General features: G+C 38.9%; 1 protein-coding gene across 8 annotated transcripts in view; it reads right to left on the bottom strand.

Moving 5' to 3' along the window:
• The window catches only part of ADAMTSL3 (ADAMTS like 3), a 180,353-nt gene that overhangs the window by 75,855 nt on the left and 80,908 nt on the right, over nucleotides 1-23,590 (bottom strand). For all 8 annotated transcript variants that reach the window (XM_069025491.1, XM_069025495.1, XM_069025493.1 and 5 more), the window contains 3 exons: nucleotides 20,411-20,538; nucleotides 17,977-18,022; nucleotides 10,995-11,231 (listed from right to left, as the gene is read on the bottom strand). In XM_069025491.1, coding sequence (XP_068881592.1) covers nucleotides 10,995-11,231; nucleotides 17,977-18,022; nucleotides 20,411-20,538 — 411 coding nt within the window. The remainder of the gene's footprint in view (nucleotides 1-10,994; nucleotides 11,232-17,976; nucleotides 18,023-20,410; nucleotides 20,539-23,590) is intronic.

Here is a 23,590-nt window from a genome sequence, read left to right as displayed (position 1 = left end):
CATGGTGCAGTGATGGAGCCCATAACAGTGGAGGAGAGAGTCTGTATTTCTCCTGGGCAGATTTTGAAGTAGTTACTGCTCTCCCCTGATTCTCCTGCCCTTATTCACATAAAGATACTGCCAGAACGTGGAGGTAAATTGCATTACTGCAAGTGTCATCTCTCGTAAATGTCTCAAAGGCATCTTCATTGCAAACTGCAATCTCCTTTTCTAAATATGAAAAAACTGTTCATTCACTCATCCATTAATTCCAAAGGAAAAAATAAGCTGCACATCATGATATCCTGTGTGAAAAAGTGCTATTTTTCTTAGTTTAAGCTCTTGTATATTTGTAGGCTACAGATCCTGCAAGGCTTTCGTGGGAGGAGGGCACTGAGCAAGCAGAGCACTTGCAAGACCAGCCCCTTAGAGCCCAACATGACAATAACAAACATCCAGACTGAGCTCTTACACACAGCCCCTGTGAAAACAAACTCTCATTGCGTGTAACAAAAATTACACAACTGTGCAAACACAAGGCATTATTGTGTCCAACGTGGAATGTAAGAAAAAAAGATAATCAGCAGAACAGCATACTTTAGAGGACTGTTTCATACAGCATTATTGCTTATTTTTTAATAATACACAAATGCCACAGAAATAAAACAGGAGTGCTAGCTGCAAGGGACTTGGATGTGGGAAAAGGTTTACAGCTCCCCTGACAGCCAAGGTGGTGTGTTCAGCTAGATGCATTCACCCTCTGCAGATTTCCTTCCCAGATTATGTTTACATCAACTGTTAAAAATATGAATTTCAAGCAATGATATCCTGGAACACAATTTAGAAAGCAACTCAAATTATAATCACAATTTTGACCTGAAATGATCACAGAATTCCAGATTTTGTTTAACATGAAGCACCCAAAAATTCCACAGGTTTTTAAGCCTCAAATTTGGAGCCAATTCATGAAGGAATTTTAATAAGTAAACACTGGGATGGGACATATTTCAAACTTGAGAGTCTAGAGCCAGCCTTTTTTAACCATTTGCAAACCCTTGGTTGGGTATTTCTCAGGTGAGCTGAACAGCCACAGACTTCACCAAAAGAAGAGGAAGCTGTAAGGTATAGCTCTGGAAACTGGGTCTCAAAAACATCTGGCATTGTGACACCAAATATCATGAATTTAAGGTATTCATATTTCAGCCAGTAACTATTGGAAAAAGTAGTGTTTGATGAAATAGTTGAAGACAGTACATTTGGTTATTTGCAAATAAATCTGCAACAAGGACAAGAAAATGATAAATGGCAACAGCCTTCCTCCACTCACACACCACCTCAGGCAGCCAAAGAGGCTGATGATTTTCACAATTAAGGCATTTTGTAGGATTAATTTACCCCACATTGCTTGCTGTTTACAGAGCAAAGGAATCAGCTATAACTATTACAGGCAGACTGGGAAAACATCTGCAGGCTTTTAGGGCATAGTCAGAAATAATGTTAGGCAATTTTAACATGGGCTGAGTAAATGAAACAAGTGATAACACAACCTGTGTAATGGAAGGATTGGGACCCTGTGAATTTAAGAAATCTGTAATCATAAATATCATCATCCCCAAAAAGGATACAGGTATTGTAATGACCAGGTTGTAAGTGAGCTCCTCAGACAGCGGGGAGAATATTCACAAATATGTAAAAAAACAAATAAGTAGAAATTTAATTTTAAAAGAGTATTGATGAAAATGGGCACTTTGTGAATTTATACTAATGTCCACGATGGGGTATCTGTTAATTTGGGTATGGCAGGATTATTTTCAGAAACAGGCTATCGCTGTTCCTGATCCATTACTATTTTTGGGCAGAACCTGAATATGTTACTTGTCTGTTCCTACAAAGGAAAAAAAAAAGAAATACGAAAAAGAAGTATATTGTTTTCTCACAAGCAGCTCGGATAGAAAGCATCTGGTTAAGCAGTGAACAAAACCACTCATCTGCTTCAACAAAGTTTAGCATGGTAGTGCTGTTGTGAAAGACAATACTGAAGGGTGTTAAATACTTTGTAGCATGCTTGGAATAGCTCATGTAGGTTCAGAAAGGCAAAGGATGAGCAAAAGGTCAGGGTATAAAATACAGTAATATAGATGAAAGAGAAGAATGAAATTGCTGCTGATATGTTAAAAGTGACTATGGAACATTACAAATATTTTTGCAATTATGAATCCAAAAATCACTCAGAAGCTCATATAAAGCTGTTTCTTTAGGTCATATTTAATTAGTAGTGTTTCAGCTGAGGAATTAGATTTGCACTAGGAAATTAATGTAGCATGTTCATTTTGATTTGTGAAGGTTCAAGAATAATCTGTTAAATTCGAGGATCTTCCTTTGTTAAGACACTTATAATTAAGTAAGACAAGAAAATGGACAGGACTGCAAGGTGACAGAATTTTGACTAAAATTCCAATACAGATGGTAAAAAAAACCATCATAGTGGAAAAAAAGGCAAATTCCAGCCCTACCCTCTCCTCTCTCCTTTCACAGACTTCTCTTAATAAATGTAAGTACAAGCATGGACTAGAATTGCCAGTGCAGAGCCCAACACAGGCTCAGGTTTTAATATTTCAGCATTTGCTTGTTAGATCATTGCTTCAGCCCTCCTGAACTGTGGCATTACCTCAGCTGGCCACTCACCTCCAGCTGCAGGCACTCCCAAAATAGGCACAGCACCACTTTTTTTGTGACAGCAAAAAGTTTTCTACAGCAGTGAGTTGTCAGTTATAAAAATGTTACATTTCAATTATTAAAAAATGTTCTGGAATGCCAATGACTCAAGAATATATACTTCAAATAAATAAGTTGAGGATACACCTACACTTTATAAAATAAAAATACTTATCTCAAAGATGAGTAAAACCAGACATCTGTGCATAACAAGATCATGTAAGTGTTAAGTGTCATTGTTCCTATCAAAAGCACGAAATCATATACAGCAATATAGATAATTACATACAATATTTCTCTTTCAAAATGGGCTTTCCCCCTTCTAGGGTCCTCTGGAGCCAAAGGTCCAGGTATAGCCAGAAAAAACAAATATATTGAGTTCTCCTAATAGAAGCAGCCACAAAAGAATAAATCACTGCTATTTTTATTTGTGACAGATACATAAATTCTATGAAACATTAAAACTGAAGCTGCACTGGTGCCATTATTTTTCTACTGACTGTGTCTTAGCCTAAGCTCTTTAGCAGACACACCATTTAAATATTCAGCAATGTATTTGTTAAATACTAAATCATTTTCTACTTTGACCCATAAATTTATTATTGATACAGACTCTCATTTATCAGTGATTCCATTAAAATGATTAGGTAAGTTTCTGTTTTTCAGCGTTCTATGTTTACTTGAGGGACTGGCAGCTCAGTGTCAGGGAGCAAGGCCCTTTATTAATGTGATTTGGTTTTTATAAAATGAAAACAGAAAATCAATTCAACAGTATCTCAAAATGACATAATTACCATCCTTCTACAGCTGCTGAGAAAACCCCCCAGTGCTCAGGAAAACCCACCTGAAGGCTACTCTGGGTACATTTCTGTTCATGTGCTTCCATTGGCCTGGCTATTTCAAAGGATGCACAAAATGTGTAATCCAGGAATAACCTGCAAGTGGAATTTTAACACAAAATTGCAGATGGCATTTAGTGAAATTCAGATGAAGCAGAAAACCCAGCAATACATTTATGGGGATAATGTGCTTAAATGTGCTCAAATTGTCAAAGAAGTACTGTATTTCTGCTGAGCAAGGAACTGCACTGAGGAATGCACAAATGGAGATGATAATTGTACTTCACAAGAATGGGATAAAGTTACTGCACAGGAGATCCTTTCCCTCAAGGGCTGAACAGTCTGTAATTATCCCAGGACGTGTTGTCCAGTGGTTTTTATTTTACAACTGGCCAGCAGTAGATCTGTTGGAGCTGTACCTCAGTGAGGGGATCCTGTGTTGCTTGGAGCACTGATCTGCTGAAGGGTGGCAAAAGCTTTGTGCTCCAGCTGCAAGTGCCTTCCACCACCTTTAAAATTTGTCAAGATTTGCAAAATATGGTGTGTAAGTAGACTATTACACCAAACATATCCAATGAAGTGATCTGACTGCCCAGCCACCAGGATAGCAGCAGTTGGACTGCTATAAACCAAATTATTTATTTCAGCCTTACAAGAGATGAGAACTAAGATTAAAATGGAATAAAAACATCTACATATTTCTAAAGGCTATCAGCATTGCACAAAATACAAGATAACCTCAGAATTAATTCTGAAAAAAAATGTCTTTTCCAAATCTTGTGACTTGACTGAGAAAGGACAGGTTTTATTTCAGCATTCACTAGTAAAGGAAGAAAACAGTGAAAAACCCTTACGTGCTGAAAAAGACAAATGTCTACTGCAGTTTATTAGAATCACTCAATAGGGAAAATTAAAATCCTCTGGTCTAGCTCAGAGAAAAGGGACTTCTATTTCCAAAAACACAGACACACCACAAAATCCAAAACTCAGAAAAAATAAGGTGGTGTTTCATTGCCCAGTTGCATGTGCTATCACAGTACACAGATCTCATTGCATCAATGTCAGCTATTTGCTGCACTTTCCCCTGCTCTGCTTGTCTTAGCACAGAATCCAGCACAGGCAGATGTCAGGACTGATTGTATCCACACAACAAATAACTAATTTTAAATACAGCTATGGGAATTCATGGTAATAAAAACATGAACAAAAAAACCCTGTCATGTGAAAATCCTGCCCTCCCTTAGTCGATGTGTTCCATGTCTCTTTGCCCTGCTGTAAAACCTTGCTGTCATTCAAAGCCCATCTATTCACTGACTTTGCAATCTCTGCTCACATCCTTCACTTTGTGATAGCTTCAGCTTGCACTTTATTCCTACACAGATAAAACGTGTCCTCAGAGAGAACATAAAGAAAAAAGCTCCCACTGTCTCTTTCCCATGCTCATCATCCACAAGTAATTGCTTCTGACAAGCAGAAGGAGAGATAGCAGAACATCCCTCCAATTAAGCAAGTTACTTCTTTCTTTCTTTCTTTTAAATTTAGTTTTAACAGTAGTGTGGAATCTTAGCTTTCAAGCACCACTTTCAATCTCTGGTTTATCCTCACTGAGGATTTATCTTGGTCTGAGTCATGATTTTCTTCTCACATGGTCCTGCCTCATAACTCTTCAGTTATGTCTGAGCTAACAAAGGCCTGACTGTGGCAGGGGTTCTCACATCTCTAGAATCAGACCAGCACAGGACAGTAGCAGCCCAGAAAAGCTGACACAGCCTTCAGCCTGTGCTAATTAAGAGAATAAAGCCCCTTCAGGGACTTTGTCCATGCACTCCGGACCAACAGTGAACTTCACAGCCCATCTCCTCCCAGCAAACGAAGCTGCAATCCCAGCAGCCATGGTGGGAGGAGGAAAACTTCCTCTGTTTAAGGGTTTTCAGTTCCTCACAGGTAAGAAATCAGGCAGTAAAGGCAAAGAGTGTCAAAATGCAAACCTCAGAATGGAGGCGTAAAATAAGTCAGAATGATGGGCACAAGGAGATGTTCCATGCTGTTCAAATTCCTGAGCCATCCATACAGAGGAAAGGAACATAAAGCAATAAAAAATCCCCCCCAGAAAATAAAAAAATACAGTGCATAAAATTCACTGCATACTAAAGGGCTCCTAAAAAGACTTTCCACATATTTCTGCTGACATTTTATATCTGAAGGCAAGAGGCTAAAGAGTGTTCCACAACTCTGTAAATCCACTTCCATCAAATAAAACAAAGTGTTTCCAAAACCTTTAACTCTTACTACAGGATCTGTCACATGCTAGAGGAGCTGAGAGATTATAGGACCACCCAGTAGGAGAAAGTACCCTTTCCCACATGGTCTCCATTTAAAAAAACACACACACAACCAGAGGATAGGACACAAACTCCCAGCAGGCTTCTTGTTTGTGAGAATACTTTCGAAAATGAAATCAGTATATGAAATCAAATTACTTTGCTCCTTTTCTGGCTGGGTCCAGCCAAACCTGCCTTGCTTGGTGAAGTTAGCACTGGGGGATTTGAAGGCTGCTAAGGCTCTTCTTCAAGATGACACCCAAATCATGAGCTTTTCTGCTATCACTGCTCACATGATTTAGGTCCTTGCTAGGCTGGGAAGTAAAGTCACATTTGCACTCAGCTCATTAAAACAAAACAAAACTTGGCAGAGAGAATCACTTATGACCAAAGAAGTACAGATAAGAAACCAGAGATCAGAAAAAATCCACTACTCATCTGACAAGAAAGAATAAACTTACACAGTAAGAAATCCCCATAGAGAGCATTTTCCATAAGAAACAGTAGGAGAGAGAATAAGATAAGACCTGAAAAGAAACACCAGTTTCTAGCAGCAGTGGGAAGCTGCAAAAAAATAAAAACAAGTGATTCCAAAAGACCTTTTTTGTGTCTGAGAGTATCCTGTTATTATTATTTATTTATAAAGCACACCTCTGAGTTGCCAACAACATCACTGCAAGGGAACCACTACACCAGAGTGGGCAGTGACATTCAAAGGGAAGCAAGTGCAGCCCTTGAAGGGTGGTTCCATGATCTGCTGGCCTGGGCAGTGCCAAGAGCTTCCATCAGATGAAGACCCAACCCCCTGAGGCTAGGGAGGGTGACACTGACAGGTCACCTAGGAGGTGGCAGCCCCTGCTTAGCTCAGCCCCATCCTCCAATGGGACCTCTGGAGCCACCAACATCTCCCAGCTGAGCTGCAGCTGGAGCTCCCCACTCCCAGTTTTATGACCCGTATCACACGTGTGCAGTCACATGAAGTTTTTCATATGTAGCTCTGAGAGCCAGAAAGTTTTGTTGGATCTCCATGAGTAACTCCCACAGTGTTTCTGGACAGGGTCCAGCCTGCCAACTCTGGTGCAGTAACATGTAGACAGAGTACAGGCATCTACAGAGGTGTTCCTTCATGCTCCAAAATGTACTTTGTGCATTTGTTAATTAGCAGTACCCGGGAAAGAATGCCAGGTTTAGTATAACAGCTGGCTTGACACAGAGCTACCTCAAAATCAGTTCTTCTTATGAATCACTCAAAGGCTAAAAAGGAGAAAAAGGCAACACAGGCATTTTTCTCTAATTTTTAAATATTAAAAAAGATTGTAAATGTTCATTTTGGAAAAAGAGGTGCTATTTTAACAGCTCTTCAAGAATTAACTACTCAGACTAACGTGTGTTAGTAACATGTCTGCAGTAATACAGCATGGAAAGGAAACTTTCCTTTCTAAGTCTCTGCACACCAAATCTCCTGTGCATCTTGGGCAGTCCTCAAACATATTTAAAGGCAAAAATGTATCTACAGGAACCAAAAGAGAAAGCACACAAACAAGCAGTTTGAGAAAGCAACTCTCAGGATAAGAGGAGTCAAGATTCAGAAGAAATTAATAATCTGCTATAATATTAAGTTCAAAGCACAAACAAAGCTTATTAAAAAAAAAGTGCAAGAGCCTTCCAAGAGCTTACAGAAACTGTTTTCAATGAAGACACTGACAGATATTTACATCCAGCATAAGAGTGCTTTGGTGGGGAGTGATACCTACTCGCCAAATGATGACATGTGACAGAACTAGCATGGCACAAGTTGATGGCACTCCACTCGACACGTGGGATGTGTTCTGATGTCAGCTAAATTTATGCCATATGCTACAAAGCACAGTGTAGTGTCTGCCTTTTTTGGAACACAAACAACCTGCTGACACTAAATGGAAAGTTCAGGGCAGGATTTACATCATCTTTGACCTAATTGTGACAGCCTAGGACAGAACTACTCAGGCTGCTCCTTAGGACTCCAGATTTTTTGGGTGATGCGTGCATTTGTTGTCCAAACATATTACTCCATATTAGGAAAATTATCACTGTAACCATTTCAGGTGCTGGCACAAGTAACACCCCATTCTGCACTCTGGTAGAAAAAAGCAGGTCTGCACAAATTAAAAACAAAACCCAAGTTGAGGCAGGGCCCCAAAGCAGGCGGAGTAACTGGGTAAATGTTGCCCACATATGTGTCTGACATGCAGATGTTTTTAGACATCTCCACCCACATCCAGATGGGCACAGCAGGAACACATTATATGAAAAAATGTTTTGGGAGTTGTGCAGAGCCTAGAAAAAATATCAGAAGTGTGAAAATCCTGGCCATGAAGTTTTGACCTGTCCCCATCTAACACCACAGCCCCAGATATCTGGGCTGGTAACAGAAGCAGGGCAGAAGCAGACTAAAACATGATCAAATGGTTTGACTGAGTTAAGCCTCAAACAAACCCAAAATATCTTACTAACTTTCCCAATAGACTTTTCCCTGCTTGACCATCTTTAGTTTCCACTTCCTGTAAAGCCTCACACCTCCTATCCAGAGTGCAGCTTTGTCATCTCACAATTTTCTTTGGTAGAGCTTATTTAGCTTGATTTTCTTGATGAGGGAAGTGCAAAGGATCAGAACTGAAGCTGGAGAGCAAGAATTCACCATCTTTGTAAATTCATGTGCTGCCAAGGTGAGTCTGAACAAGAGGCAGAAGTAGTGATGCAGCTCTACCTTACCAGGAACCAGAACACAGATAAAAGTGAAATCATGTTGGGGAGGAGGGAAAGTTGAGTTAACTTTGAGACAATAAATGAGCAAAACCAGCACCAGTCTCCTTATGGCAAGTTTTTGGTGCTCCCAGGCATAGAAGTGAAGATACCCACATCAGCAGTGTGATGTGCTCATTTACAGGAGTTAGCTCTAAAACAGTTGCCAAGTAATTTGCTGGCTGTGCCAATTACATGTCAGAACCCGCCAGACAGATCTTACAGCAACAATTGTGGAGAATCACAACCGTGCTGTCTCTCTCTCAAAAGCAGTTGACTAAATAACCATGTTTTTCTGGGAAAGATTAGACGTCAATTTGTTTTCTTTTCCTGCTCAAACAGGAGTAGCACAAAGCTCTGTGTTGGTTTCTGAGGAGGTCCCCACCTCCCACAGTCCCTTTCACAAGTAAGAAACCTTTCACTCTGCCCCCAAAAGAGTTTGCAAAGAGGAAAGGTTACTTAAGTGAGTCTTCATTTAATTTAATTGAATTTTAGTTCAATTTTTTACCTCAATAAAATTATCCAACACTAAATTATCAAATATATAATTTAAAAAGCAGAAATTTTCAATTTGTGCAAAAATACCTCAGGAATAGCCAGTGACTTCAAGAAAATAAAGTGAAAACACTGAACTGTTTATGAGTTTCAGCAATCAATTTTAAAAATTGAGTAAATCACAGCACAGGACATATTCTAAACATGTTTGTTGCAGGTTTTTTTCCGGGAGATGTTACCTCACACTGAAGAATATTTTTGTGAAATTAGAAGAAATAATTAAAAAATAAAAATGGGAGATGGAGAAAAGAAATTGATTCTCACCAACAGTGTAAGAATTCCAGTTCCTGCTTCTAGAATGATTAATTTCATCTCCACTACCTTCATTTATTCTAAAAATGGATTACTTACATTTCCAAGCATTTTACAACATACATACACACGAATACTACAAAATGCTAAGAGGAAACACTGAAAGCAGCCCTTTTAAATATTCCTCCCAACTGTTCTTCATGAAATTTGATCCACTCTGGGCAAAGAGAATTTCATGCCTCGTATGAAAGATGGAAGAAGGTGTTCGAAGTCATGATGGGAGTCACTGGCAAGCCCACAGCACCCTGAGCACAAGCCCTTGAAAAGCCCAGAGCTCCCTCAGATCCAGCCTCGGGCTGCAGTGGGCACAGACAGCAAAGGCTGCTGTGGAGGCACCTCCTAGGAAAGGCTGGGCCATCCTCCTGGGTGAAAGCCTTTTTATTAGGGTAGGAGCATCACTAAGAACATGGCACAAGAAATATCTTATTTGGCAAGCATTCCCAGAGTTTCTAGAGGTATATCTTATTTCAAATAGAGGGTAACAAACACTGCTGGATCCCACAGTGAAGTCCTATTGACAAATGCAGTCTCTCTGTGAGGAATTCTTCTGTTTCAGAGGCAGCAGATGCACTCCGTGTTGACACGGCTGGCATTGGAACTGCGGCATACACAGAAGTCACATAAAACCCACAGCAAAGTCCAGATCATATATTAATGTTGCTATAATCCATGCACCAGTCTTCTGCCAAATGTGTCAGATTTTCCTCTATAATAGAGCTATTTTTCTCACTGGGCCATATCCTGCATTTTTGACTCGCACACATTTTAGACATTTAACAGAGCAACAACCACTTGCAGAGAAAGAAAACTAATTGCAATAACATATCCATTCTCTATAAACTGCTCTGTTCATAAAACAAGTTTGCAATATTGCTTTGCTAACGAGACACGGGCAAGGCTGGCAAGCCTCAAATATTATAAGTCTCTACTTTTACACCAACTGTATAAAGTCAATAGCATAACCCTAATAAATAAAAAAATATATCTAAAAACGTAGATTGCCAGTAAAAGATTCAAACAATCAGTTCATGCAACCACAGTACTCACCCATACAACAAGACAGACCCTATACACTCACACCTGCCATTCCAGGCTGGATCCCATAAAATGTCCAATTTTCTCCTTAACAGAGATTATATGGGACTCCAAAAAGGAATAAAATGAAATGGAAGGTTCTGCAATTTCATCACATCCTCACAGATACACTAAAGTTAAGAAAGCTGTAGCTACAATAACTAGGTTCGTTAATTTTTACACACATAAATAGAAGAGTGAACAAATTTTATTGACCTTTTATCTATATAGAAAAATATCCATGACTAAAGCAGTCAGGAAATTGTGTCTTCCTGAAAAGGTGAGTTATCTACAATTCATTTGACAGCACTTGCAGATATAAGCTGATAAATAAAATGAAAAACAACCTCAAAGTGCCCACTCAAGAGCAAAGTGCCTCACAAAAAAGGCCCCATTTAGATTCACACCGTGAACATACCTGGCAGATTCCACTGATGCACATATCCAAGGATTCAATATTGCAACGAGTTCCATCTAGCACTTTTGGGGCAAGCTCCACCACCAAGTTCTTTCCCAGAGCTTGACATTTCAGGGCACACGGTGCAGTAGGATCATTATATACAGGGATCCACTCGTAGAAGTGTCCCTGGTATTTGACATCATTGTAGGCTGAACACTGTTGTGCTCTAAAGTCACCAACATCTGAAGGGCAGTCCTGAAAACAAACCAAAAAATATTTTTTTTAAACTAAGGAATACTTTGCATTTGCAGTAAAGTTATCTGATGAATAACACAGAAGCTCTTCAGGCAGGCTTGGTTCAAGAACTGATCTGCTTTGACAAAGATGCCACACTACAAAGTTTTACTGTGTATGTTAAAACAATTTATGTTGTTTAATCCATTGCTTGGAGTGCAAGTACAGAATATCATGCATATTCCAGCAATAACAACATAACTGATACGAGAGGATAATTAAAAATGCTAATTTTTATGACACCAGGGAATACAATTAAAGTCTGGTTCTATAGTAAGAATTAGCTTCAAAAGGAATCTATGTATTTTAAGTGACTCTAAGGAGATGTCTGATATTTTATATTCCTCTTTTCAGTAGCTTTTCCCACTAATGGATTTCGGAGGGCTCTATACTCATTCATCAATTCACATATCAGACTAATGAAAGAGGTATTAATGCTATATATAAATAAAAAAAATAAAATTTGTCTAATTAAATGTTCAGCTCTGCTTGCAAAAGGGACAAGATCATTATGAGGAATTTTCAGTGCTTAGTCCTGTAGTCTAATTACAAAGAACCTTCACCTCATGGAAGCAGTAAGGCTTATTTTGTTGGAATAAAATAAACTTCACACTGGTAACAATTGACCATGCATTTCCAGTTCTAATGAGACAGCTCCGTACCTTCCCCCACACAGAGCCTCAGCACACACAGCTGAAAGACCAAATACGAGAACTGCTTCAAATAAAATGTTCTAAAATATTTTTTTCTACATAAAGCATTGCACCCAAACAATGATGTTAATATTAAACCATGGTGACAGCAATGGAGATGAATACTGATTGATTTGAAAATAACTTTGGTAAAGTACTGGCAAAGGAGTTACTGTGTCAAACAATTCCTCACTACAGACTTCATTTGAAAGTATGTCCAGTGTCAGAGAGCCCATATGCCAGACTGAAAGGATATTCTTCCAAGAATTCCAACTGCACATATAAGCCAGATGTGAGGCTGATTTTAACAAAGTTTTGTTTTCATTGGATGGAAGACTGAAAGATTGTGATGTGTCAGCCGCACTCATGGAACTTATTACTAAGTATTAGTTAACAATACTGATCCCAAACGCAGCTTCAACCTTATCAGCGAACTGAACCTGCCCCGAATAAAGCTGACAAAATAGCAAGTGTGTCACACAGGAATGGAGGGTAAAATATACAGGAGAAAGGTTTGGATTTCAGTCCAACGCCCCCAACAGTATTGCACTCAGCTTGGGGTTTTTTTCACTGTGGCAAACAGTAGTCTAGAGCTCTCTCTGAATTGGTTGTGATCTATGTAAAATGCCTTTAAAAATCAGTATCCATCTACTGACCAACACATGGAGTTTTTGCAGCTGAGCACTGAGCAATTCACTGAGCTTTCCCAGCTAAAATTTTCAGCTCTGTTTAGTGCTAGACCGTACAGTGACAATAATTCAGAACGATACTAACACATTTTGTATTATTTTTAATCTGGTATAATGCTAGTTTGAGCCATATTTTTTAACCTATACAATGATGGAATAAGACACAGGGAGTGTTTTACCTCTACAAAATCCCTTAAGTGAGAGCTTCTACAAATGTCAAGTAAATACTGTGAGAAGCCACACATATTCACTGCAGTGTCACTCCCGAGAAATTCACCAAGTTTGCACTGGTGTAAACGAGAGCAGAACTGTGGCTCTGACTGATCTGTCACCTCTCATTTTCCACAACAGCAGGTCTAAAAAGCAGAGAGGACTTCAGAGTTCATATGGATACCATATGGTTCCCTTCCACTGATGTAAACAGAGGAGCAGCTAAGGATCAAAATAATAGTAAGTGGACATTAGATTCAGGTAAAGTTATATTTGGGAGCAGTGTTACTCAGCCATGCACAGCTACATTTTCATCACAAAGAATTAAAGAGCAATCCATAAAACAGGCAGAGTGATGGCCTTCAGCTGAGGTCTGACAGGCTGTTGTTACAATCCATTATCACCGGGTGTTGATGCGATGCCAAGACACAAACACCACAAAGTCAGGATGTCAGCCCTTGGTTACTGTATGTTTCTCACTGATTCCACACAATGCAGCTCCTTCCTTCCACTCCCCTCCTGGCTGCTTCAGAGCAAGTGAATTCTCATCTCCCTATTCTCTTTTGGCATCTTCAAAGAACACAAAGTGATTCTGGCAGCTCCATTCACATGCCAGCTCCACCTGCTTTATGTTTGAGCTCTGTTCAAAAGCAGGAGCATGAAAAGAGCATCAGAGAGGGGCATCAAAGAGCTAAATTATTATCATTTGCATTATATAAGAATTTGGATGGCAACCAAGTCCAGATTGGGATTCAGGGAACAATAAATATTTGTGTAAAGAAAGGAGTTTAAAGAGGACGACAACTAAGCACAGAATGAATGCAATCAAGAAAACAAGAGGACTTGTAAACATCAGTTTAATTCCATTAGACTGGGTTGGAAAAGCGAAAGGTAGTTTAAAAAACAGAAAGGAAAAGGCATGGCAAAGATGTGAGGGGCACACAAGGGTGAACCATGTTTGGGAAGTGGGCAAGGTCATAATATCAGACAACAATACGTGGGCCCCAGCCCTCATCTTGTTGTGCATCTCTTTGTTTTCAATCTATTTCAGACACCAATCAATTCATTCCAGCATTCCCTCTTTCCTCTCAATATTTCACTTTTTTTTTCTTATTATTATATATTATTATATATTATTTTATTATTATTATGTATTATTATATATCAATATTTCTTTTTTCTTATTATTATTAATTTCAGGATTTCTCCAATTTCTTAATTTCAGCAAGAGTTTTTTGTCTCACGCTCAATCCACCAAAGCATGGCCAGGCCATTTGTAGGTTCATACACTGCATAAGGAGCTGAAGACATATCTATGAGGTCTAATACATGAAAATGTTGGCAAAAATAATCACACCCAGACCTTGCAGTGGAATGAAGCGTATTTATGACATGATTTATGAACATATTAGACAGATCTGAAAAAGATGCTTTAGACATGACTACCATGCAGATTAAAAACACATATATATATATATATATATATTCCCATTCTTTTTGTGACAGATGATTAAAAACTACTGCATCCAAGGGCTGGCTTCTTATGAAATGTATCTCTGAGTTTTGGCAAAGAGCACCCTCAGCCTTTGAAAACAAAGCTGACCTGGGAAATCTGTATCTTTGGAGGCAATGTTCATGTGCAAAATATGAAGGTTGCATCAGACCCTGTGACTCTTGCCAACAATTACTCCACTGAAAAAAGCACAAAAGAGAAGGCAAGAAAATTCCCAGTAAAAATGATGACACCAAAGAAAGTCTAGCCCTTTGTCTCATTTTATTCTTTGAATCTCATTTTGTTGAAACCCAGCCAAAACTGATGAAGTCATTGTTTTGTTTTCTTTTTGAAATTAGCTTCAGGTTCCATGTTTTTCCTACACAGTTTTCAGGCCACATCTAAGTAGAATCAAGATACCTGAGCTGGAAACTACTCCAGCCAAGGGAGCCTTATGGTGCATCAGCATTATAAATATAAAATAAATAAATGAACAGATTAGAGAGAAACTATGTAACTCAAGGTGAAATATTATAGTCTAAAGTAGACAGAGTACAGCCAAGATTTTCTGAATGGGATAAATTAGCTGGTTAAGTGGATGCTGGGACAATTACAGATGAATGTGTTGAACAAGTGTGAGCATTCTCTGCATATAATAAAAGTTTATAATGGAATTAAACATGGGGCTATCTTTTACAAAATAGTGCTTTTTCTGACTGTAGAAAAATCACTCAGGCAAAAATATAAGTGACTTTTTGGCACACAAGAATGTGAAATTTATGGGGAAATGGCCCAAATAACTTGTTCTGTGAATAGGACCCTAAAGGATTAACTTAAACACTTCCACATAGTGCACATCATAGCATTAGAATGTAACACTATATACAAAAATTGAAATTTAAAAAAAGGGGGGCAAGAAAGACTGAAAATCTCATTGAACAACATACAATAGATGGTTTATTTCTCTGAAGTTTCTATATGGAAGGCTGAAAGCACACATGCAGTTTTAGGAAATCATGCACCTGGCATCTCAGTTATGATAGAAAGATAAGCAGGCTACACATATGCCTTAATCTTAGCAATTATTTTGTTGCTAAGACCTTGAATTAATTTTTTGATTGAAATATCACTAATATTATTCTGGAACTATGCTTGGGTTCAATGAACTTACTACTATTCCATTACAAATCCACATGAAACCAATTTTCTGGTAAAATGATTCTTGTTCTTTTCATTAGAATGACACACATATTAAGTTGTGCTTCATTTGTACTCCCCAATATAGATGTTAGTGGTGTAATGTATCATGTAGCAAAATTACATTTGCAGACAGCTTTACACTGGGTATTTATACCAAATGTCTCATGTGGTTACCAGTAATACCTATTCATATGGAAAGAAGCTAGTATAAACTCTTAATTTTCAAACTACAGTTTCACTCCTAAAGTGAAAAGCATTGATTAGAAATAATGCTTTTGAGAAAATTATATAATTTGAAACTAAACTGGCCTAGTAGTCTCAGATTTACATCAGGTGTAAGGTCCTGTTTCAAGGTTAACTCAGATCTAATGTGGGGTTGGAATTCAGCAATGCCAATTTCAAAGATCAACTGTATTAACAGTGGAAATCTCATTAAATACATTTTTCTCAAGAGTTCTTCATTATCTGACCCATAATCTAGGAAAAACCATTCCTGAGAGATTCTGACTGTATCTGAACTGAAATGGAAACCTGATCCCTTTCAGACATGCCCCAAAAGCAGAACTGTAAAGGCAGTTTCCTGTCTGGAAATTAACATTTGAATCATCATAAATTCAAACAGATTCCCATACAAGGCGCCTGCCACTTATCGCTTTAAAATAAGTCCTAAAGTTAAAAAACAGGCTGCAGTGACTTCAGATAAACTCTCTGGGAGTTCCAAGAGGATATGGAAATCATCTACATTTTCTCGATGCCGAAGCACAAAGTGCCTTCATTTCCATCAGCTTTCTACTGCATAAATCTGAAATCTAAGATGACCTCTTTGCACTCCTGCAGGAAGCTGCAGCGCACAGGACCCAGCAGGCAGAGGTCTATTGCTGTGTACAGTGCACACAAGCAGACATTTAGATAAGCAGTGGAGCACTCAGGGGCAGTTTGCTCATTGCTTACATCCTCACTGGCTGCACTTTATCTTATCACACAGCTTTTCAAGATCATGGTATTTTTTGCAGGTAGCATTTTTATTTATGAGCGCAGGCCATCGTGCACCAAGCTGCTGGGCCTTTTCTTCTGAGAGGGCAAGGGACAGGGTTTGTCTCCAGAATCTGATTTATGCATGTCCTGGGACTGATTCATTTATCACTTCCCCTTGCTTCTGCCAGCAGGAGCTTCGGCTGCGGGCTGCTGTGGTGGAAAATCCATCCAACCCTGAGGAGCAGAGTGCAGAGCAACTCAAGGTGTGAGCAACCCTTGTTCTCCAGGAGGGCAGGAGCCAACTGGCACACCAGCCACTGTAGGTGTGGCAAACTGAAAAGCATGTTCTCCTAGGAGATGCATTGAGTCAATATATTTACTGGGCAACTTCCAGTGTCTTAAGGAGAACATGTCACACTCCACAGCTGCCTGCTGCTGGCAACAATCACGGGATTGGTAATGGCTGAGCATCCCCTGCTCTTGTCTGGGTATAATTAAACCCAAAGGAAATTCAGGCCTCACCTTTTAGTGCTATTATTAATTACTTATCTACCTGGTGTCTCTTCTGGAATAGGTTCCATGACTGCCACATTGTACTGCAAGGTAAGCCGTGCAAGGGGCTGAGTGCAGACCACAAACCACCCTGAATGACTGTGTTTGCACACGTGTTATGTAGACCAAGAGCACCACAAAGTCCTGCCTGAGCTGCTCACCTTGGACAGCCTAGACCTGGGGTGGAGGGCAGTAGTTGTTTAAACAGCACAAAGCAGGACTACAGATCAGTGGAACACGAGTCATCAAGTTTGCTGTGTGTGAATGGTTTTTATAAAACATGTCCATAAAAATAAATTAAAAATAAAATGTGATTGCAGCACAGTAACAGCAACTGTATGGTCAAAACTCCAGCTTCACACTCCCTCATGGAAATTGTCTGTGCCAGTGCACCTAAATATGCATGTGCTTGCATACAGACATATAAAGACCTGGGTTTAGGCAAACAGAGGGAATATAAGGAGTAATTATCCTATTTAAGATCTAAAAGGGACCCATGCACCCCTCTGCTCACATGAAGAGTGCCACCCTATCACTAATGATCACAAATGATCCAGAGCTCAGTTTAATGCTTCATCTAAAAGACAGCACCCCCAGGAAAACCACTTGCTAGTTTAAGACAAGAACTGATTTGTTAATCCTCCAAAATGTGTAACTCTCCTAACAAGTGATATAAAACATTCTGAATCACAATTGGCACTATAATTTCAAAAGAAAATGTCCATTTGGGAAGTCTAAATTTGAGACCTCATGGTGTCATGCAGACTGAAATGTTTAAAAATGGTAATAATGATGGAAAGAAAATTATGCACCATAAGGTTTTAAATAAGAAGCAGCATTTCTTAAACTTTAACACATTTTTGAATGAGTAAAACAGGATTAAAGGCCAGACTCACGTTACTACTGCAGGTTTTGTATCGAATATTCCGACCTTCACAGTTCCTAAAAAAAAGGGTAAAAATGGTTACACTGTATAACAGCAAAACACAACCTTGCCTGTTTCACAGCTAGTTATTCTCTCGAAAATTAGACTTTTATTGCTACTGCCCTACCATAATCTGGACTCAAAATACAAAGTTTATATACAAAGGGGATCTGGGGATTCAACTCGTTACACTGCTGTCTCTCTTCAGCAAAGAACGTGTGACTTTCCCTGCAAGCCCAATTTACTGCAAACCTTATGAAAAACACATTTATTTTGTGAAAAGTGCCTCTCTAATCCTGATCTATGCTGATTACAACCAAGTTATTTCCAATAAATGGGATGCGACCTAGAGGAGAAGATTAGAATATGTGCTTCATAATTTTAAATTAAACAGAATTCTCATGGACTGCAGGCATAATGTGCCCAGTGCATGTGAATCCTGAAATCCAGGCAATTCAGACCCTCTGTTGTTAGTAGCAGAAATAACAGGCATATAATAGAGTCATGGTTATTTATTGTGGTCTCATAAATCTGGGGAGGTTGCGTTTCACACCTTTTTTAAAGATACACTCTGCCAAGCTTCTCAATAATGAACCAGAACTTTTGCACAGTGTAAGATACTCCTCTATGTTAAAAATGGCAAAATCAAGCCTTTGAAAGAAGGGAAAACATATTTCAAATGACTGGACAAGCAATTAGAGTTAGTGATTTCTCTAAAATCAGGAGCAGTGTTTTGGAATAAACCTTTCATACCAAAAGGATGTGCCTTACATTAAAGAATGAGTGCACATATAGCTGGTAATTTACATTTCTTAGACTAAATTTTCTGCTTCTTGCATGAAAATTGATAATAAATAATATTTTTTTTTATAATGTGTCAGAGGGATTGAAAAATAGCATTTGAAAAGGAAAAAAAAATGGATGCCTGAAGCAAGAATTCAACCAGCTCAAATTGCAAGTCTCAAATTTCCAATCTTTGGCAAGTCTCACTGCATCACAACATGCAAGTTAAAAATGTTTACGATATATACAAACATGAAAACTTTGTTTCACAATTGTGTGTCTCCTGGACATTACTACAAAAATCAAACATAGAAAAAACCTTTTAAACTAGACATTTGTCAAAGTATGGAAAACACATGTTTTTCACAGGGGAACACATTAAAAATATTAATAAAACCACAGTGGAATTTATACTGCTAGAATTTACTGAGCTTGTTTCACAGTCCCTAACACATTGGTAGAGTATCAAGGCTTCTTACTGGAACTGTTACTTTTCTCAAAGATCTTTGTGCATTTTTCACTAAAAGAAACAGGCAGTGCTTTAATCAATCATCTTCAGCTCTGTATTTCACACAGTGTGCCCTTAACTAGCACATCACGCTCCAAACCTTCTTTAAGAAAAAGTGATTTCCTGGATGATACTGCATTTAACTTAAAAAATCTCAACTAAATAAAAATTTAAACACAACCATCAGTTTTAAAAATGTTTAGAAATAGTTCAAGTAAAACAAGCAATTATGGATGCCAGCACAGATGCCTCAAAGCTGGCTGGGATCTCTTCTTGCCTCACTACAGGCCTCATGCATTACTCCTACTTTTAGGATTGTCCCAATAAATCCTATACTAGCCCAGTTTTACTGCTGAGGTGAAAGGCTTTCACTGCATGTGCTGTTCTCTTCAAGCCACACTAAGACTCATCCATGAAGACATGGCTACCAGGACCACTGCAGAGAAAGAACTGGCAGGGAAGAATTGGAGAGTCAATTGGAAATCAATTAGAAAAGACCTCTGGGATCACTGAGTCCAACCTGTGAGCCACCACCCACCATGTCAATTTAGACCATGGCACCAAGTGCCAGGTCCAGTCTTTCCTTAAACACACCCAGCCAGGGACAGTGTCTGCACCACCTCCCTAGAGAGCCCATTCCAGTGTCTAATTACCCCTTCTGTGAAGAAATTCCTCCTAATGTCCAACCCAAATCTCCCTTGGTGCAATTTGAGACTATGGTCTCCTGTCCTCTCCTTTCCTAACAGAAAGCAGCATTTGATACATCCACATGAGCAGCACTTGAGCATTATGTCAAATCATGTCCAAGTGCAGGCTAATTTGTACACAGGTAACTCACCATTTGAGTTACATATGAGTAACATTTGAGAACTCCCCTCTCTAAATACTAAATAAATCATTCCTGCTATTCCACAGTTGTATTTCATAACATGTTCAAGTTCAGAGTGAAAGCCTAAATTATTTATTTATTACAAACATGCATTAAAAGCAGTATTTTATAACATTTGATTTATCTGTACACAGCACTTGCTCTCAGAAACAGAAGCAACCAGAAGAGGATTGGAAATGTGGCAGAGCTGCAGAACACACACACACACATCAGCATGTGGCTTACCTGCCATTTAAACATCTCCTCAGAGAGTAGGAGGCTCCCCCTCCACAGGTCCGTGAGCAATCACTCCAGGCCCCCCAGGCATCCCAGGAATCATCCTTATCTTCATCTGAGCGGGTAGTTCTGGAGTTCTAAAGGAAAAACAGGAAAAAGGAAAGGAGAGGGGAAAAAAAAAAAAATTGTTCTGTATATGTTTTACTGTTCGGCATTAACAGTACCAATTATGTTCCTTTGCTGCTTATTTACCATATTTCAAATTTATTGTTTTAATATATAATAATTAGGTGGGCAAAAAGCAGAGTCTTTGAAGATCCAGTGTACATGAGTTTTGCCTCCTGCCAAAGAACTGCTTTGCCCAAACCCACTGTCATTCATTCCCAACACCTCTATGCCCAACACGCTGTGTAGGAACCAAACAATCTCAAGCACGTGGACAAGGCATCATGTTCAAACACATGATGGGCTTGTTAGAATGAAACAGAACTTTTAGAATCCTATATTACACCCAGCTCAAGATTAAAACACCAATTTCTCTAACCACCATGGCGATAGTCTGCACATAAAAATACCGCTAACATAAAGTAATGGCTTTTGGCATCATTATGAAAGCCAGACTGTGGATAAAAGTGAGGCAGTGAGTTATTTTTCTCAGGTGACAGAGAATATTGACCAATATTTACTCTGCCCCAAAAGCATCACAAAGGAGAGAACGTGAAGATTTGATCCAAGCTTTAATGAAACAACTATTTAAGGCCAATTTTTTTATTCCCATTGACTTCAGTGGTCAACTTGTCAAAAAAAAAAAAGTAGATTGTTTATTAGAGGATTAGCATCTCTGTTTGAAGACTGAATTACAGAAATTGGTCTAAAAACATCAGTGGCTCCTTAACTTTCTTGCTCTTATAAATTTACAAATTTTACAATCACTTACCGTAAAGCTTTAAAAGCATTCTTAGGCCAATCTACCATTCCAAAAGTTATAGAGCCCAGCTCTGCCAAGATCCCCGAGGAATTTTCACACTGATGTTAGGTTTACTTTATATCAGAAGCCAATTCTGAAATGTCTGACACTGAAAATGGAACCAACTGCCTTCAGTCTTGACAAAAAAATCTCAGCACTTCCCAACAAGTCACTCGGCACACGAAAATGAATCAAGATGAACAAAAGAGTCACTTCTTGCAAATTTATGGGTGCAAAATTAGTTTGTCCTCTGCAAGCCCAAAGGAAATGATTGGGTGTTAACATGTTGAGAAATGATTAAACTTGTGATATTAAAAAGGCAACACATGCCGCTCTTTTTTAGAATAGCTAGTTTCTTTTGACAAAGCAGTGACAATGCCTACAACAATCCTAACTTTATCATTGTATTAAAACCAGCCACATGATATTAACAGACAGAATGTCATCTAAAGCCCTAAACAAAGTCCAGTTGTTCACTTCCCAAACTGCTTTGATAAAAGCCATTGTTCTGAACTGTATCTAGTTAAAAAGCTGTAAATACTATGAGGATCAAAGCAGAACTTTATGCCAACAAAGCCTTCTTCAGAATCATTGACTAATTCAGTGCCCACAGTGTTGATTTAAGCTCCAGCTAGTTCAAACTATTTGTCCCATGGGAAAGAGTTAAAGGAGCTTGCACTGACTTAGTAATTTACTAACAAAATAATACTGATTTACTAGCTGTCTGGTTTCATAAACTGTACACATTACAGTTGTCTTCACCATGGCACCAAATTGAAGTAAGATAAAGAAAAGATCACCAACGTCATGATTTACACCAACAAAGCCTTGGAAACTCATTTAGGAATTAAATTGAGAGCTAATTACAACTGGACACAAAAGAATATATTATTGTACATCAGGACTGCATTCACAGCTTGCTTAACTTCAGTTTTTAATGTTTTTATTGTCTTCAGTCATAATTCTAACACGGTTCAGCAGTGAACCTTTGGACCATATTAGAATAGCTTTTCCTTTAGTGGTTTAATTTCATAACAGATAAAGTGCAACACACACATTTTGCATACTCATTGTGGAAGTATTTATGTCCCAGCACAAATGTAAATGTGTGCACGGACGTGCACATGTGCACCCAAGGATGTAACACAACAAAGCCACAAGTGCTGCAGTGAATCCAGAGAAAAAATAACTTAAACCAGCTATAAACACAACCTAGATGGTTTGCTGCTCTTTACGTAAAGCTGGGTGGGAAAAGACATCACACTTCCACTGGACCCAGCCATGCTGGAAGGAGTTGGACCCCATGTGAACACAGGTTTGGATGCAAACATCACAGCCAAAGCAATAGCTAAGGGTCTATACCAAGTTTCTGCAGAAATATGGTTTACAGGGTAAGGGTAGACTCAAAATATTTCATCCCTATCTAACTCCTTTTGAAAGCAAAAAAGTCACAACACTAAACATGGACCTGGGCAAGGATCACTTGAATCAGGGGGTAAGGGAAAATAGACTCCTGGGTTTTGAAGCACTTGGTGACATAGGCAGAACCTCAAAGACTGAGGTGACAGTCTGCCAAGGTTTCCTCGGGGTCTGAGGCCCAGTAATGTGCAACCTGAGTTCTCTGCTGACAACCCTTAACTGACAGAGACAGTCCTGTCCACAGGGAACTTCACTGAAGTGTGGCACTGGTAGATTTGAACAGAGGGGAAAGTGTTAGTGCCAGTTTCCCTCCTTCTGTCCCGGGCTCTGTTTTTGCTTCTGGCACATATGGGCACACACTGTAATGCCATGTTCTGCAAATTATTCCTGTGTATGTGTTCTCAGGCCATACTCGCCTTGCAACCTACTGCTCAAAGTAACCAAGTATAGCAGAAGTGGGCACTGAGGTAACATAAATGAAATCCAGATGTTAACAGGGCTGATCATTACTCCAAAACAAGGGGATTTTTACTGTCACTTGTAACACCCAGTAAATAACAACAGCTACATTGACACACAATACAAAAATCAAACACAGTGCTGTCAGATGGAGAAAAAAAGATTATTTGGCCAAACTTTTGTTTGGCTGTTATGAAGGATGACATAATTGTCTTGAATTTGGTCATGCAGACTTCAAAGGAGAAGTGGTGCCAGAGAACGAAGGTCAGTTTATGCAGTTTTATTATTATTCAGACATCCATTACATAAGGCTTGGATATGTAAATGTTTAACATTCAGCATAA

The sequence above is a fragment of the Aphelocoma coerulescens genome, chromosome 10 (assembly GCF_041296385.1).
Source record: "Aphelocoma coerulescens isolate FSJ_1873_10779 chromosome 10, UR_Acoe_1.0, whole genome shotgun sequence".
Taxonomy (NCBI): Eukaryota; Metazoa; Chordata; class Aves; order Passeriformes; family Corvidae; genus Aphelocoma; species Aphelocoma coerulescens.
Note: the sequence above shows the minus strand (reverse complement) of the source record. Positions and strands in the feature narration are given on the sequence as shown.